The sequence below is a fragment of the Calonectris borealis genome, chromosome 8 (genome assembly GCF_964195595.1).
Source record: "Calonectris borealis chromosome 8, bCalBor7.hap1.2, whole genome shotgun sequence".
NCBI classification, from domain to species: Eukaryota; Metazoa; Chordata; class Aves; order Procellariiformes; family Procellariidae; genus Calonectris; species Calonectris borealis.
This window is the reverse complement of record NC_134319.1, coordinates 11,184,358-11,202,228: the sequence shown is the minus strand read 5'-3', so window position 1 is coordinate 11,202,228 and position 17,871 is coordinate 11,184,358. Positions and strand designations below refer to the sequence as shown.

The 17,871-nt window shown below is 41.8% G+C and overlaps 1 protein-coding gene across 16 annotated transcripts in view; it reads left to right on the top strand.

Moving 5' to 3' along the window:
- Positions 1 to 17,871, top strand: part of MAST2 (microtubule associated serine/threonine kinase 2) — a 228,833-nt gene that overhangs the window by 24,455 nt on the left and 186,507 nt on the right. For 7 of the 16 annotated variants that reach the window (XM_075155880.1, XM_075155884.1, XM_075155879.1 and 4 more), the window contains exon 1: positions 8,305 to 8,667. The exons of 5 other annotated variants lie outside the window; for them this stretch is intronic. In XM_075155880.1, coding sequence (XP_075011981.1) covers positions 8,479 to 8,667 — 189 coding nt within the window. In that variant the 5' untranslated portion in view covers positions 8,305 to 8,478. Of the gene's footprint in view, positions 1 to 1,844; positions 2,007 to 8,304; positions 8,668 to 8,952; positions 9,056 to 17,871 lie in introns of those variants that run through there. 4 more of the 16 variants (XM_075155908.1, XM_075155898.1, XM_075155886.1 and 1 more) reach the window with 3 other exon arrangements.

Here is a 17,871-nt window from a genome sequence, read left to right as displayed (position 1 = left end):
TAGAACAATCTCTATAAGCTATAAGCACTGATTCCTATTCTAGCTCTAGTAAATGCCTCAAGGCAAAAGTGTTGCTGGCCTAAAAAGAGCCATTTCCAGATCAGTGGAAACTGAGCCATTTTTGTGTTCCAGAATGAATTTAATTAAGGCAAGTTTAAAAAGGCATAAAGTAACTATAGGAGAAACTGAAGTAAATCTAATGGCTTATTACCCATGCCTTCACCTCATGTGGCTTGATCGAGTGTTGGCTGAAATTAATGGAGCTCCTTGCTGATTTGTAATTAGAGGATTCGTGCATCCTGCTCGGCACTTGGATCTGTATATTCATACAAAGTAAAGACCACTGTATAATATGAACACTCACTTTCAACATTGTGATCAGTGGATGGGCTAGCCAGCCTGGTAAAAAGCACGGAAATAGTACATGCTCTGTGCCTTACTGCTCGGTTTGCATAAAATATATGCAGGCTTGTAAAGGTGTAAGGATGCCAGGAGGTTTCTTGTAATGCCTCTGTTCACTGAACTGACATACAAATTATATTAAGCTATAGGAAACTGGGATCTCTTTCAGGCTTTGCGTATGAGCCAAATGGGACCACTTGCTGGGAGATTAGGCAGAGTGTCTAGCAGCAGGAAGGAAAATTGTCATATGTTTGTGATTTCTCAGACTTGGCTTTGGTTAGCAATACATGTAAGCAGGCTCAGGCTAAGGAGGTTTTAGAGATCTCAGCTATACGTCTTCATCACCTGAGAAGTGAATCTTGATTCTTTTTTCTTAAAGTCTTCTCTGACTAGTTATTTGTGTGGTCTTATACTGAGAAATTCCTTAAAGGAAGTTTCTTACCCTTTCCCATACTCGAATGGGTAATTTCTCTTTATTTTTTAAAATTGAACTTATTTTCAAGTACTCAGTGATGTTCTTGTACTTTTAAGACTCCTACAGCCATTTAATTTTAACTTTAATATCAGTGCCCTGTAACTTCTACTCATCTTTTCAAGAGCTAGAGTTAAGGCATGCATGATGTTAAGAGAAAGAGTTAAAGCATGCGTGATGTTAAGATATCGCCACAGACAGCAATTCAGGCACCACAACATTAAATTATTATTATTGTTATCATCTGATGATCTAATTGATAGTGGCCTATGATGATAAAAAGTATGCATTTATTCCAAAACCACAAACACTGCTATACTAGGTCTCAAGAACCATCTACCTGAGCAACTTCCTTCTGGCAAGAGCCATTAGCAGAAAATTAGGGAAAAAAATGTTTAAAAAATAAAGCTAGTTGCTAACTTCCCAGCTTCTGGCAATCAGTTTAGTAACTATGTCAACTGACATCTCCTAACTCAACATAGCGATTCCTTTTTTGTGAGTCAGATCTCTTTAATGGCTGAAGTAAGCTTCTACAGTTTTATATTCTTGGTAACTCTGCAAAGCCGATGTGGTTAAGGGAAAAATTGTTTGCGCTTCCAACCAGTGACAATTGCCAGATCCATTTCCCTTCTTGGCATCCTGAAAATGTAACAACAGTGTGACTGGAGGGAGACAGAGTTTCAGGAGCGTAAATTAGAGCATTTGGCCTATTATAGCTTTATTATAGATGGCAATGTGTGTTAATGAAATTAATCTGTTTGTTCCTCATATCTCAGTGTGAGCCTGCATGCTCAGAAGTTGGAAGTGTTTTTCTCATTAACTGTAACAAGAAATGCAATTAGGAGCGCAGGTTGTTATCTAATTTAGTGTCATTCCTGAAGCTCCTTTGCAGAACTGCATTTAAAGTTGCAACAAGGGCACATTATTTGATGATCAGTTAAGTGTATATTCTTGACTTTCATTATGTTAGACTTCAGAACCAAGAGTTCATATTCACAAGTCTCTCTGCTGAATGTATCATGTCACAAGTCAAGCTGAATGCTAAAGGAGACACTCCAGATGGACTCAGTCTGGCACTCCTGACTCTGGGAAAAAAAAGCTGAGGTCAAATCTTAATGCTGCTGAATTTAAGGTGAGATTTGTTTCTGTTCACTTTGGCGGGGCTGGGATTTCTCCTTTTATTTTGTCTGTGTAAGGAATACATCATAGCACAAAGTAAGGCTTACTTGCTTTATTTGAGTACACAAATGTTGCTGAGCTAGTTCTCCAACCGGGCACAGGAATGACAAAAGCACCAGTAATTTTATATAACCAAGAGAGTGAGTTAGTGGGAAAAAAAAAGCAGATATTTTAATGATTTCAGGTTTAAAAAGCAATCACAACCCAAACAACAAAATTATCATTGTAAAAATGTTATTTTAAACCCCACGTTAGGTTTTTCAAAATTAAAGGGGACAAAAACCTACTTATTTTAGCTTATAACTGAGTTGAAAGCACCTCTTGAAAGCATAACTGAATGCTCTTCCTTTGCCCTAGTCTTTCATTTGCCTTTCACATTCTGCTAGTCTGTTACTGTGAGGTTCCTCAAACCACTAACAATTTATGTTATTTTTTCTACAAAGAATGGGCTTTGGTTTGGATAGCTACTGACTGTGCGGTGTGATGTGGGCTCTCACAAGTGACAAAGAAAATCTGGGTCCAGCTTGACCTAGCTCCAGAATTAACCAACTGCAATCTTGTTTCTAATTTTGACTATTAATATATGATTGAATTTTCTACAATCACTTATGAATGATTAATTTCTTCTTAGGGGAGTATGAATTTTTTTTTTAATTTACACTTTTATTATGGGTATTTATTATTTGTATAGAGGTAATGCCTAGATGTCCCTGCATAAAGTTGTGATGTAATGTTTTAAAGTATTTGATGCCAATACTGGGTTATGGATGGCCATGTCCCACAGCCCCCTTTTCTGCCCTGCTCCTGTACTGCCCCTTTACCTCCACTGTGCAGGCACAACCCAGGTGGGGTTGTACACCCAACCAGATGGGGGAACTGATCTAGCAAAAAGAAATCCAGCACTTCCCCCTGCCTCCAGTGTTTCTAGCCAAATCAATTTCAAATTTGGAAGGAAAAGGGTGGTATATCACAATGAGAGAGACAAATAGGGGAGGGTAGGACTGGCAGTACTTTCAGTCGGAACTGCCAACATCTAAGCCTCATTGTGTTAGCATTCTGTTTATTTTTTTAATTGTTATGTTGAACACCTTGTAATCAAAATTAAGAGCTGACAGGTCTGTAAAGAAAACAAATAATGCAAGCACAAAGTAACAGTGAGATCATACTGGTCAACATACTAAAAGGCGGTGACTGGAAACCACCAGATTAATCATTGCTGAGCTTTTCCTGTTTGTATCACAGCAGGGATGAATTTTAAGGAGGACACAGTTGAGGTCCATGTAGTGTCTCTGCAGGCATCTCTGAGGAATGACTCCCCTACATGTCATTTTAGTTCTAGATAGCTTGACTCATTGCCCTGTGATGAGTCTGTGGTTAGAAAATTGACCACAAGACTCATGGAAAAGGTATTTTTTCCCGAAACCTTTCTTTACATTGTCCTCTCTCTCTCTGCATCCCTCAAATGACTCCCCTCTCTGCTGTACCAATCAAAAACTGCTTTCACTTCCAAATCCCTTCTCAGTTTATCTATGCCCTTTCCTTCTGTTCAGACACGTTAAGTCTCTTGAAGTGTCCTGATGCCAGCCTCCACTGTGCACCTGTTGGATTTCCATGGCTTGCTTTCTTGTATTTGTCATCTCATATTTAGGAGGCATTTCTATAAGTAGCAGTAAAACTATGTGTGATCTTTGCCCTAGTCCTCCTTAAAACTCATCTTTCTTTGGGTGCCCGAAGAGAGGGTGACAAGAGTTAGGATCTGATGCCACTCCTGCTGGCCAGCATCTCTCCATTCCCCATGTGCTTCCTTTTCTGGACCTTTCAAAAATACACACAAATATGCATATTTATATGCATATGTAATTTGTACTGTGTTAACACCTAGGGTTAACAACTCAACTGTGGCAATTGCTGTACAATCAAGTCCAAGCTGACAGTGAAAGCAGCATATTCACTGGTCTCTTTCTGTCTCTCTAAAGCTATAATGAGTTTGATGAGCTTTTGTTGCTAAGAAGTGCTGTTAATTTAGCTATTGCACTAAGCTCTCCCTAAACCTCACAGCCATACTTTTAACTTCTGGTATATATTTGCATATTTACATCTTCTACTTCCTTATCAGATGTAAATATGGTATCTAGAACAAGGTTACACGGCAGTGCAAAGCTGTCACTTTGACATACTGCATCACTGCAAACAAGGATAAATGTCCTTTATGGTATATAAAGAAGGAAAATAACAACTGGAAAGCAAATCATATCCAGTTAGGACTGACTTTTGTTATATATAGATCTAGCAATTGCCATCCTGGACCAGGTTGTCAGTTGGTTTACTTCATTATTCTGTTCCTGAGACTGACTAATAGTAGTAGTTTCCAGTGAAGATGCACTGGAATAATATACTGTATAATATACTTTTACGGAATAACCTGCCTGTAAGAAATTTTTTCCTAATCCTCCTTAATTCAATGATTAGCTTGTGCCCTGAAACATAAGTGTTTATATCCTTCCTGTAAAAAGTCCTCATGTAACTATGAGTGTTTTTATTAATTACATGTCTAATGCAGAACTTCTCAAATAGCAGACCTCACTAGATTCAGATCATAAGTAAATTTTGCCTAGATTGTGTCGAGGTCCCAGATTTACTAATTCTCCTGCATTCTTTTGGAAAATCCTATATTTCTTACAATTTCCCTGGAGCTTAGGGGTGGTTGTGGGAGCTGTGCTCTGTGGCTGCAGTTCTCAGCTGTGCAGGCAGCATGCATTGCTTGGCTAGCCTGGCAGAGCTGGGATTGGTGTCTTGCTTTTTGCTGAATAAAATGATGCATCATTCTATAAAAAGTAATTGATTAGTTTTAGTCAAAGCTTTTCCTAGCAAATCTCACTCTTCCTGCAGTTCATGTAACTAGTTTTTTACCCTTATTTTTTATTTTGCTCATGACTGGTATTCTTTAGTTGTGTCACGCTGTTTTTTTTTGTGAATCTTGAGAAAAGCATGCTGTCACAGGGGTGGAGTTAGGGAAATAGCCAGGAGTCATGGCGATGACGTTCAACCTGTATAATTACTTGTCATTACTGACATTCTAGGCAGGTATAGTACAACATCCCAAAGTACCGTGCCGTCTTCAGGGCTGACTGCATATTGCTGATTGTCAAACATCAGTATTCCAGTGTAAAGACCAAAACTTCTCTGTGAATACCATTAGAACGGAGTCACTAACAGAAGGTGCGTGACAGCTTAACATGCAGAACAAGTAAAGCCGTTTCCTCCGTCTCATACAGAGCAGAAATACGGAGAGTGAAGATTATGTATATAGTGTGAGCAGAATGACAAATGACAAGCCTTAGCGATACACTTGTTTGGTGGCATTAATGATGCAGTTCTGCCATGGAAACAATGAAAACAGGTGATCAACTGGGTTTTGTGCTGCACCAGTTTTGCTAAATGTTCGAATTTAATAGGAATTCAAATTATTAAGTATTTCATTTTGTAGAGGAAATTTTCTTGCTCAGCAGCATCCTAATAACATCTACTATTTAGCAGTTTCTATTCTGTTTGGAATAAAGAGGTCTTAACCTCACAGCTTCAAGCTGTACATCTCTATTCCAGCTCCAGGAATTATTGCTGTAGCTGTGTGCTCAGCAGTCATAAAAATGCTGCAGATGGATTTATGTCATTTCAGAAAACATTATGGAATAAGCTGGACTAGACTCTCTGTTCTGCCTTGCCAAAGTCCCTTTAAACCAGCTAGAGAAGAATGGAAGGGAGCTCTTCCTGGATAGCATCGTTCCAGCTACCTTCTGAATCAGAAGGGCACGCTGAGACCTTCTTTATACGGAGAAAACAGAAGGCAGAAGCCAGGGAAAGGAAGTACCTGGAAATGCAAAGAGAAACAGAATTAACTGAGTATTAGCTGAGTGTCAGTAAGTGAGCTACACAGGCTCTCAGTGGTCCCCTGCTTTTGCTCCATGTTAGTCAGTTTGGATAACATAAGAATTAGCCCATTTATAAGCCTTTATTAATTACTCTTCTATCTTTTTTGGATGTGATGGAATATTTCTGGAGACAAACACTGTAAGCATAGGTGTGGCATCACACCACGCTCTGCCTCATTCGTCTGTACCCCTTTTCCCTGCCAAGCCTCTCATGATTTGTTCACTTTTATTTAAAGTTGGGAAAAAAAAGTTCAGAAAACTAGCTCATACGGAAAAGAAAAATCAGGTCACTCACTCAAATTGGTCTGCAGATTCAGGTCATATTCAGTGTCGAGTTTAAATGGAAAAAATATGGGAGAATCAGTAAAATAAGGAGTATTTTTCCTATTCCTTCAACATGAAACCTCACTGTTCTTTTGTTTCAAAAATATTGGAAAGACATCTCAAGTCGAAAATACTAAACAGAGATTAAACAGAGAAGGAAATAATCCAGAAGCAAACCAAACACAGTCTTTCCACAAGTAAAATGTCCTATTAACCCCCAAACGGCTTTTTGATTCGGAGTGATCAAAAAGATTTTAAAATTGTTTTGAGTAAAATACTGAACCAGAAGGCAATTATTTGCAATTCTATCTAAAACTAACAACTGAAGATTTGTTTTTAGTATGTATCAAAGGCAGGTAGTGTTATTCAAATTCTTATTGTGACTTTTCTTCCCATATTCATGAATTCTTTTTTGGCACATGAAGCGAACAGGTGTGAGCCAGTGCAAGGTGGCCCACAGGCCATAACCAACAAATAACTAATTGGCATCTATGTTGCAACAGGGCAAAGATCCAGCCAAATTATGATGAGGCACCGTGCCATTCTAATAGACTCATATTATCACGGATGCCAAGATTCCATAAATTTGCATTATTTACATTTAGTTAGGGCAGGATTCCCAGCTGGGAAATTCCACATGGTTGTCCATCTCCATCATATACAATTACGATAGAAAAAGATCTCTCTGACTAATCCAGCATCCTGAAATAGTTTTCGGCAAGAATTTAAATATTCTTGATAATTATTTAAAAATGCTCCCACTCATCTACATCAATAAATCGTTTGAAAGGGTATTTTTGTTGTCTTTGTTTGTATAAAATGAATAAAAAATTTATAAAATCTGACTTCTGTTTGAAGATGCATGAGCCTTTTCAGCTTGGTAAAATGGGAGAAAGAATTGTTTTTTCTGCAGCAGTAGCAAGGTTCCTGACTATGTACTAGTGAAAAAAAAAGACAACTTTGAAGTTGCTTTTGTGAAAAATGAATGCAGAAACTGGTAACTTACACCCTCAGGAAATAATTTGCAAAGACAAAAATGCTGAGCGGGTGTGAATTATTGAGATGAAACACCAGATGATGATATATGCTCTGGGTACTCCTTGAGGTAATGAATCTCTGTAGGTTTGTCTTTTCTACTGAGAAGATGGTGAACTACATCTTAATCTGCTCCATAAAAAGGTGGGCTGTAGCACTTGATGGCACAGCTGGTAAAAGGTTTCCTGCAGCTCGGTGCTCCTACGGAGGGCTGGGGGCTGCTCAGAGACGCCCCCGTCACCCGAGCACTGGGGGGGCTGGGGCTTGGTTCCCACCCCGTCACGTTGGAGGAGCTGGTGGGCCTCTTGGAACAAAGAAGCGTGGCGCTTTCCCAAACGCTACCTACTACTGGTGACACCACAGGAAAGGTCCTGCGCTCACCTTACATCTTTAGGGGCAATTAAGAGTTTATTGACATGGAAGCCAGTTGCTGCTGGACACCTGAGCTGATCCCGGCTCATGATGATGGGGGCAGAAACGCTGTCCTCACCCCCAGGAGACACTACTGCTTTGTGCATCCTCCGTCTGCAGCTCTGAGCCTCCTTTTGCGACCGCAGCGAGGCAGCCCTGTTCCTCCTCTCCCGCCATGGAAGCACTACCTCTGCAGCCCGGAGGCGTCACTTGCCTCGGCAGCCCTACCGGGAGCCAGGCTGCCGGACTGGTGTGGTTCCCCCGGTTTATTCCTCCTTTCTGTGAGTGTTCTCATCGGTAGCGGCGCAGGGAGCCATGGGGGGCCCGGCGGCCAGGCCGCCCTCCCAGGGTGCCCCGCGCCCTTTCCCGCCTCGCACCTCCCGCCCGCCCCTCGTGACGAGTCTGGCGCGCTCCTCTCCTTTCCTCCTCCCAAGTCTCGCGCCTCTTCCCCGCCGCGAGGCCGGTGCTCTCGCGATAGGCAGCGGCCGGCGGGCGGGCGCGCGGCGGGGGGGCGGCGCCGCGGCAGCCGCTGCGCCCGCGCTCCCTGACAGGCGGGCGGCGGGAGCGGCGGCGGGCATGTCCCTCCGCCCCGCGCGCAGGTGGTGGCGGCGACGGTGGCGGCGGCGCCGCCCCGGCTGCTCTCCGTGACTCCCGCCGGCCATGGCCGGCTCCGCGCCGCGGGGGCCCGAGTCGTGCCGCAGCCGTCGCTGAGGAGAAGCCGCCGCGATGAGGAAGGGCCGCTCCCGGGGGGACAAAGCGGCGGCGCCGCCGCCGCCGCCGCCGCGGAGGGAGCCCGGGCGGGCGGTGGCCGCCAGCGCGGCGGAGCGGAGAGCCACCCTGCTGGGGGGCGGCGGCAGGAAGGAGCCGGAGGACGCCAGGGCCGCTGGGGCGCCTTGCCGGGAGGCGCTGGAGAGGGTAAAGCCGGGGCGTGGGGCCGGGGGGGCCCTGCCGGGCCGGTGGCGGCCGTTGGCATGGAGACACGCGCCCCGCGTGGCGGGGGACGGTGGCGGGCGGGGGCGCCCGGCGGTGCCGCCCGGCGGTGCCGCCCTCCGCGCCCGCCCGGGCTGCGGCTGCCGCAGTCGCGGGGCAGGGGTGCGCCCGGCCCGGGCGGGGGCTCCTGTGGCTCCGGCGGGCGGGAGAGCGGCCGGGGGGTGGCTGGAGGCCGAGGGTCGGGGAGAGGTGAGGTGCCGCGCCCGACGGGAGGGGTCGACGTGGGGGGAGGCTGCGTGCTGCGCTGTGTGCAGCGGCGCTTGTTGAGACTGCGTCCCCCGAGCATCCTTTCGGGTTACGTACGCCTCCTCAGGTAGGTGCCCCCAGAAGAGGAAGGAATAGATTCAGTGGTCAGAAACGGAGCGGTGGTTTGTCAGTGTTCTGACGGCATGGCGTTGAGTGAGTGTTGGAGGAGTCGTCGTGGTGCCAGAAGTCCTGCCTGCATGCCGATGAAGAAGCGAGGGAGGATGCAGTGAAATCCAGTTTGTGTTGTATGCTTGCTGGTTTTAATAATTACAGAATTCTTCTTGCTTGTAACCTTCGTAGGTCACTCCTAATTGTGACGTTAATTGTGATGCATTTTCCAGCATTTTTTAGGTCTTAATTCTTAACGCAAGAAGTGGTTTATTTAGGAAACATACCTTTGCGGATGTTTGAAAATGCATAGCCTTGTTAAAAGTGAGTGTGTGTAAGTTCAATGTGTCCGCTTTTATTTCTTTCACCCCCACAAAAAAAGGATCTACTGATTGCTACTTAGGGTTACAGGGATGAGAGACCCAAGAGATCTTAAACTTTGTTTCGGTGTATTTTGATATTCCTAGTTTTGCAAGAGAGAAAAATGGGGGATGAGACTTAGCAGTTTAAAAATGTAGATGGCAACTAATGCTTTTTTTTTTTTTTTTTTTTTTTTTTGAAGAGAAGGTGAAAGTATCACAGGTATGAAGACTCCCAGGATACAGTAATTCATTGCTTTGTTTTGCCATTTTTAGGAGCAAAGTAAAAAACTAGCTTCTTTCACTTTTCTTGTCAAAAAGGTGTTGTTAAGTTTACGTCATTGTTGCAGATGCACAGGTTTACTCTATTTTTTTAATAATTTCTTAGGTTTTTCTAGGAAAGCTGCATTACATTGCCTTCAGTTATAGGAGACTTGTATTTTGACTTTGACTAGTGGATATCTCTTGAATATAGATTTCTCAGACTGGGCCCTGGAAGAAGAGAGCTCTATTTTTTTATTTTTTATTTTATTCTGTAATGCCTTGTTAAGCCAGGTGGTTCAGAGGTGCTGCTGCTTTTGATGCTTATCACTTCCTGAAACAATTAAAGAACGCTAATGTCTTTATTCAGGAAAAAAAAAAAATCTAAAAGCAGAAGAGGTGACTTAGTTTCTTCCCAACTGTCCATTAAAATAGTGGTTAGTAGAGCTATCAAATGCATTAGCAAGGTGTTTGTTGTACTGTTTTGACGTATTGTATATGATATTGACATGGAAATGAGAGGAAATTATTTCCATTCTTGGTAGTTGTAAACTAAACTTTTTACAAATCATACATACAGAACATGCTATTGATGTATTGAACGCTCAGGAAGCTTCACCAAAACAACACTAACATTGCAAAACAGGAAAGGCCGCAAATTCAGAAATGCCAGTTTTTGAGATGCACAAGACATTTTAATGGGAGATACTGCCAGTTTGTTTTTAGTTTGGGTGCTTTGACTAAGACCTGATGTGACTCATGGGAACAGACCTTTACGTGCTGGCGAGTATTCAGTGTGATGGAGTCTTTGAGGAGTTTTGCAGCTAGAGTTAAGAAAGCTTCTACTCAACCTGTGTGAGATGCCCTCCAAACTTCAAAGGAGAACCTCTCATCCTCTTTCCCCTTTTGTCTTCCGTTTGAAGTGGTGGAAGTTTTGTAAATGTGTAAGCAACTGGAAGTAAGTAGATATGTTGGACAAATTTAATAAACAGGACATATAAGTCTACTCCCAGCATTTCTGTCTTTAATATCAATAATTCAGTATTTCTTTAAATATCAGGAGTTGGTAGTGTGGATGTGGTGGAAAGGGCCTTCTGAGATGCAAAAGACAGTGTGACACTCCATTTCCACCGATACAGCTTGTACTTTGACAAATATTTCCTTTGGGGCTGCTTCTGATTTAAGTAGCTCTGTTGTTTCCAAGCCTGTAGTGTGCCCTCAGCTGTACCAATGCAACAGTGTGCACAGCTGCAGGGAACCATTCTGAATTAAATTCAGATTTCACAGTTTGTTTGCCATACATTTGCACAAGTTTGTGGTTGGGGGAGATTAAGCTACTCTAATGTTGGAAAAAGTACTTATCACGCTGACTGTAGTAGTTAATCACTGTACTGACCTTTAGGCCTTTGAAAATTTGGTCCTTTAATGTGCTGTGCTTGCAGTTATGACATGTACATACAATTAATGTTTTCACTTTTTTATGAGTTAACGTAAGAACATAAAAATGACTGTACTTGGTCACATTAAAGATCCTCTAGCCCAGTATCCTGCGTCTCTGAACTGCCAAAAGCAGACGCTTGGAGAAGAGTATAGTGTATATTGAGGAAATACCTCTCCCAGCCTTGAGTAATTTGTGGCTCGCAGGTTTCCGGAACTAGAGGTGATATTTGTTTTTAGTGCCCCCAGTGGGTTTTTTCTCCTATGAATTTGTCCAATCAGTATTTGAAGCCATGTATGCTTGTAGCATCCACAACATCCTGTGGCTGAATGCTGTAAGGCTTAAATACATTTTGTGTGGAAAACACACTTCTTTTTGTTTGTTTTTGAACTTTCTATCTGCTTGTTTCATACCTTTTTTGTTAATTCTTGTATTGGAAGAGGTGGTGAAAAAGAGAATCCATGTTCTTCCGTGTGGCTTATGGCTTGGTAACTTTTTATTTTATTTACCATCCCTTGTTTGTGACTTTTCCAGAGGAGTTTTAGAAATAAGTGACTCTATCCTTTTCATTGTCCCCTGCTGTTTTCTTTGCACCTTTTGCAGGTCTGTTCCTGATTGGAGATAGTGATGCAGGGATCAGAGGAACAGGGTTGGGGAACAATAACCAGGACTGGCTACAATATTTTAGCGTATGACACCTTGTAAACTTATATAGCATATTAGGTTTTATTCTTTAATCTTTTACCTGCTTTTTCTTGACAATCTTTAAGCATTGAGTTGGCACTTTCGTGGAACTGTCTATTATAACTCCACAATCACTTTTTAAAGTGGTAATAGCTAGTTCAGAATTTGTCATTGTGTATATAAATTTAGGATTTTTTTTTTACACTAGGCATCACTTTACATTTATCTACATTTAATCTTATCTGCTATTTTACAGCCCGCTTAAACAGTATCATTAAGGTCATCTTCAGATCTTTGGCCATCGCTTTTGCAACCTTGAATAACTTTAAGCATTGTCAGCAAACTCTGTCACATAAGTGTTAAGCATCTTTCTTAGATTTTGCTTTAAAATGTTGAAGGTGTTGATCCCAGAACAGATCCTTGTGGGACTCCACCAGTGATCCTTCTTTTTGGGAAAAAGGCCAATTGTTCCAACTTTGTATTTCCTATCTGTTAATCAGTCATTAATTTGTAATTGAATTGTCCTTCTTATCCCATGGCAGTTTAGTTTCATTGAGTGAGGGCATCTTTGTCAAACACAGCCCACTTGGATTTCCGTAAAGGATCAGCTTAATGGTCTTATGTTTGCTGACTGCATTGAAGGAGAAAAGCGGAAAGTTGAGGCGAAAGTTATTGTTGCTTAGGAGCGACAGTCACCCTCATCCAGAGGCATATTATAAGCATTAGATTGTTTCCATGTCATGCTTACATAATTAGAGACATTGTGATATTTATTGTGAAAGATCCCACATGGATCATAGCCAATATTTGTCAGAGATGCTTCTGTTAGCATTTTCTACTTCAGGTAGAAGTCAGTCAAAGTTCTCATATAAAGGACTCCTCAGTGTCTAGAAGATACGACTTAATGGGGTTATGATGGAAGTATACAAGACCATGGTTGATATGTAGAGGGTAGGTAGCAAACAGCAGCTGACTGTTTCCTCTAGTATTAAACTAGGAGTCAGGCTTAAAAAGAGGATCTTTATGCAAAAGGTAATACATGTATGATTTTTTTTGCCAATGGATGCAAAAAGCATTCAGAGTTGAAGTAATGGAGAAGGGATCTAGTGAAGATTATTAAATAGGCAGACTGCATCCACCTGAGGAAAACAGCTGAAATTAGCTACCATCTAGGAGAACAGTAGAACAGGGCAAATCCATGATGCTTCCCTTTACTTTTCTGTAGGGAATGTCTTTGCTATTTGTACATTTTTTTTTTTCCATGAGGAATGGGTGTTAGCCTGTCCCTAACAAATCTGAATCCTATCTTCCTCTGAAAGCAGGGGGAGAACACACAGATACAAGGAAAGCTGAAGTATTGTGGAAGGTCTAAGGGGATGGAGGTTGAGGATCAAGAGAGTAGAAATAGAGGACACTGAGCACTGAATATTGCTGAACAGCATTCTCTGCTCTAAAGGGATCCAGGGAGCTGGCGGATGCTGCCCAGTGGTGCTTTGCTCAGAGATGTGACAGGGTGAGGGAACAGAAACAGACCCCATGCTTGTCAGCATTTTAGCCCCACTTCTGTGAGGCTTCCCTCTCCTTTTGCTATGGAAGGCCAGGGTCAGGAGAGGATTTATGAGCAGATTCCATGACTTTGTGATTTTGTAGGATAATAAAGAGATGAAAGGGACAACAGTAGCGGAATCTCAACAAGCAGTTCAAGGGGCTGGTGAAGGGACTGCAAGTTGCAGAGGCGGGATTTTGGGTTAGATGGACCCTTTGTCTTGTATAAAGTTTAACTTGGCTGCTGCTGTTGAAGAGTAGGACTGAAATGTTGCTGAATCTGGAGCCTCCCCTGCTGCATGTATGTTTGTTGTATGGGAAATGTTCAGCTGATGCCAACAGGCAAGCTGTATGCATAATATAGAGAAAGATGAAAAACCTCCTTAGTCCAGGCTAGTTTTGTGTTCGGGGAGCCCTTTCTGTGGGGCAGTCAGTGCAGTAGGCTATCTCCAGCGGTAAGTTTTGATGTGCCTGAAGAAGGGAGATCTTGTGTGTTCCCCAGATAGTACATTTTGTCATTTCTGCATTGAATAGAAAGTATTTCCTGAACTTTGAACACGGTAATTGACTTACAATCAAATCATTTAACTATTACCGTCATTTGGAACTGTAGTGCTACGAACTTCCTGAGAGTAGCAAAAATATTCCTTTCTCTCCACCTGTCTTTGAAACTTTGTAGATCTATATGTCGCAAAGCCAAAATGGATTACTGTGGTTATCCAGTGTGATTTCTCCACATGTGCAGGTTGTGGAGTTTTCCTGAAAGATAAATTAAAATATCTCTCTTAGACATTGATCTTATCTTAGCCTTAGATCATGGTGTCTCTGTCACCTCTTCTGGAAAGCTCTGCCAATGTTTAATTATTCCTGCAGTTAGGAAACTAAACCACAACTTATTTCAAGGCTTGTTTTGTCTAATGTCCAAGTTTCAGCTGTGGAATATGCCTATACTAGCACATGCAGTAAAAGTTCTCTACCATCTGATATCTTTTCCATGTGTAAGTATTTGAAATGTAAGATCTAGCTTCAGTTGTAACAGAAGGCACTGAGTTCTTTTGCTTCTAGCACTTTGTGCTTTCCCCCCCCGATTGTTCTTGGAGTGTGTGCACCAAAAGTAGGTAGTATTCTGGCAGCAGCCTGGAATAGTGTGATCACAGACAAGGTTACTTCTCCACTACTGTTTGATACTTTTTACAATTTTGAGAGTTGCATTGCCACAGTTGGGTGTGTCGTATGAGAGAGAGTTTTGTAACATTTTGCCTATGTGGATATTTCTACTCCCCTGTATTCAGGGCATCGTGCAAATTGGTCCAAGACTACTTATAAACGTTAGGTTAGAAAGCTTATACCCCCTTTCATGTTGTCTTTATATTTTGGTGGTGTTCTGTTTGGGTTTTTTTTTTTTTTTTGAGAGGAATGGCAAAGGATCTTTTCCACTGACTTCTCACCCTGTTCGGTTTTTTTGGAAAGCAGTCAGTGACCGGCAGGGAGAAACTGGCCAAACCCCAGAGTGCTAGTCAGATTTGTTTTGCCTCCACAGCTGCAAAGAAGCTGTTACCATGCTTTCCTTGCTGTGTGGCAAGCCTAGAAATTGAAGAGATCTTTCTTTTTTCCTAATCAGAACTTCTGTGCTTCAAATATAATACGCATTTTCTCTTTTTTTTTTTTTCCCTTTTCCTTCTAGGTGCCATCAGTGCTATTAAAGGCAGTACCTCTATTGTGATGAGCCCTGTACGTAGACCGCATAACAGTTTGGTGTTCTTTGGTTATTTCTATCATGAGTCTTCCCTTTTGTTTGACAGGTGAAGAAGCAAGCTTTTGGAGTTCATTTGACACTTTGCTTCTGAGCTTTCTCTACACCTCTGTCCCTCAGGCTGCTGATCAGAGCTCTGTTGCAGCTCCTGTTCTGCTCCCCCAGCCATGGACCCTATGATTAAAAGCTCACAACACTCAAAGCTGTTTCTTCTAACTTCATATCAAAACCTACAAGCTGGGATGAAACTTAATCTGAAGAAGATGGACTTTTGTTTCCAAAATTCAAGCAAATAAATGGAATCAAATAGATGTACCGCTAGCAATGCAGATTGCATTTGCAATAAAGTGTAGTTTTTAATATTCACATTACAGATTCCATAAAAGCAAATATAGATTAAACATAGCCGATTATATTCTGTAAGCATCATTGCCCCTTCTTATCAAAGGAGGGATGGAGTGCTGCTGGCTTTTAGAAGATCAGGAACCATCTGTTTACATAAATACTTCTAGCTACCTGTTTTGGGATATTGTTGTTGTTTAACAACAGGCAATCCTGTCCTGTGCCTGTTTCATCAAGGGAGCTAAAGAAAGTCTTAAGGAAGACATTGGTAAAGACTCCTAAATTACGAACTGTGGATGTGACTTACCATTAAAAACTCAGTTACTCTTTGTAGTCCTCAGACTTCCTTTTCCCATCTCCCTTTCTTTGCTGTCTAGCTGTCTAGCTCTTTTTCTCATTACAGGGAGAGAGCAAAAAATAAGTGAGTTTTTTTATAAGAAGATGCCAAGTTCTAGCCCATAAAGCTTCTGATATGGTGAACCAGTCCAGAATGTATGGTTGGCTGGCAGGCATTCTTACTCAACCTCAAGAGTTTAATTTCTTAAGTTTATCCCCTTCTCTATGGAGAAATAAAGATAGTGAAAGAAACCAGAGTGTAGCTGTGGAAAAAGGAGCTGTTCTCTGTGACATGTATGGTTCTGTCTCTGTTTTCTTCTCTGTCCTTTTCCTGAGGAGGCAAGAAAAGAAGCTGGAAAGAACAAACGTCTCAATGTCCTGTAGATGTGTCTTGTTGCCTTCTGTAAGCTGATTCTTGTTGATGTCAGATCTACTCCTGCTTGACTTCTTCATTAGCCATAGTTTTGCCTTTCTGTATTTTGATCGGGCAATGGCAGCTGCTTGGCAACATGACACTCTGAGTTCACTTGTATGTTCATACTAATGTTTAGAAGTATGATGGGGGGGAATAGCTGAAGAAAAAAATCGTCTAAAAGCAGGCAAAGGGGAATAGAGTCCAGTGAACAATTCCGCAATGTGCTTGTTAGATAATAACAGAATTCAGCCAAAAGATTCATCTAGAAGCAGACAAAAGGGACGTAGAGTCGAGTGACCAATTTGGTCTTGGGCTTGTGTAGATAATAGCAAAATAGAGCCAAAGGGCATACGGTACTTCTCTGGCCTGATATAATAAAAATATCACCTCCCCACCTCCCTCAAAGTTGAATATTAATGGACAAACCTAATTTGTTTAAATCGATTTGTGTAAATCAATAAGTAGGTAGGCATTACATCAGCAGCTTAGATGATTCAGCTCGCCCATGTGAGATTTCAATTTACTGTCACAAGTGAAGAGTAAGAGCAAATGTTGTGTATTAGCCACATTAATTTAATATCTTGCATATTAGAATAGCTAAGCAGGCAGTGGAGAGATTATGAATATATAGGTGTTGATGTTGCTGATGATTTGCATCTGAGTTCAGCAGTGCACTGTATTTCTTGTCCAGAAGGAGTATAGAAGTGAAGGAGCCAAGAGAAGTCTTCTATCAGAAGTGGCTGGATTTGGTGTGGGACTACTTGTCTTTATAATCATAATCAATTATTAGCTTGAAGAGAAAAGCTGCTGCTACTTAGTATTTGTTACAGAGCACTTGAGGATAACAGTGGGGTGCTATCCAGGGATAGGATTAGGCATCTACAAGACACTCAGAAAGATTGTGGATATATTTGTGACTCTATGCTTTGGGAAACAAAGTAATATCCGTGTGTATTGTGTTGGAGGAATGGGTAAGCGGTATTGACTTTACGCGTAGAGATTGACTTACTTCTTGAGCAAGCTCATGTGCCTTCTTGCAGTGCAAAGAATGTGAATGTTGTCCTGCCTGTCAAGGTAGTTCTTAGAGTCTCTAGAAGAGGCAATTCTTTATTTTTATCTGATAGGTTATTTTTATTGCCTGAGCTGCCTGTTGTGCTCCATAAGCCAACATAGCTTTGGTGCTTATAAGAAATGCAGTGGATTATTATAGATACGATGATAGGCATTTATTTAAAATAAGAGGTTTTTTTACTCTTATTTAATTCTTATTCATGGAACCTGAGTAGCTGAAGCTGAGGAAATGGCAAAGACCACCAGGCTAGTGAACTGTTTGAGACTAAAACAAAAAGCTTTATCACCCATCAAGACCTTGTTCCTCAAGAACCACAGTAGCTAAATAGACAGGTCATGTAGAGTCTTAACAATTTAATTTCCACATCAAATAATGATGCGCTGTGGTTAGTGTCTTTTTGTAGTGATGTAGTACTATTTGAAGCCTGGTGAAAATGCTGCTCTTTGGAGGAAGAAGCTGAGTCCATGGGCACTCAAAAAACTTCTATCTTTTTGCAAGGAAGTAGGAAAATCTGTTTCAGGTGAGGAAAATGCACTTGTTTTTTTTTATGTCTTGATAGATGTCTTTTTT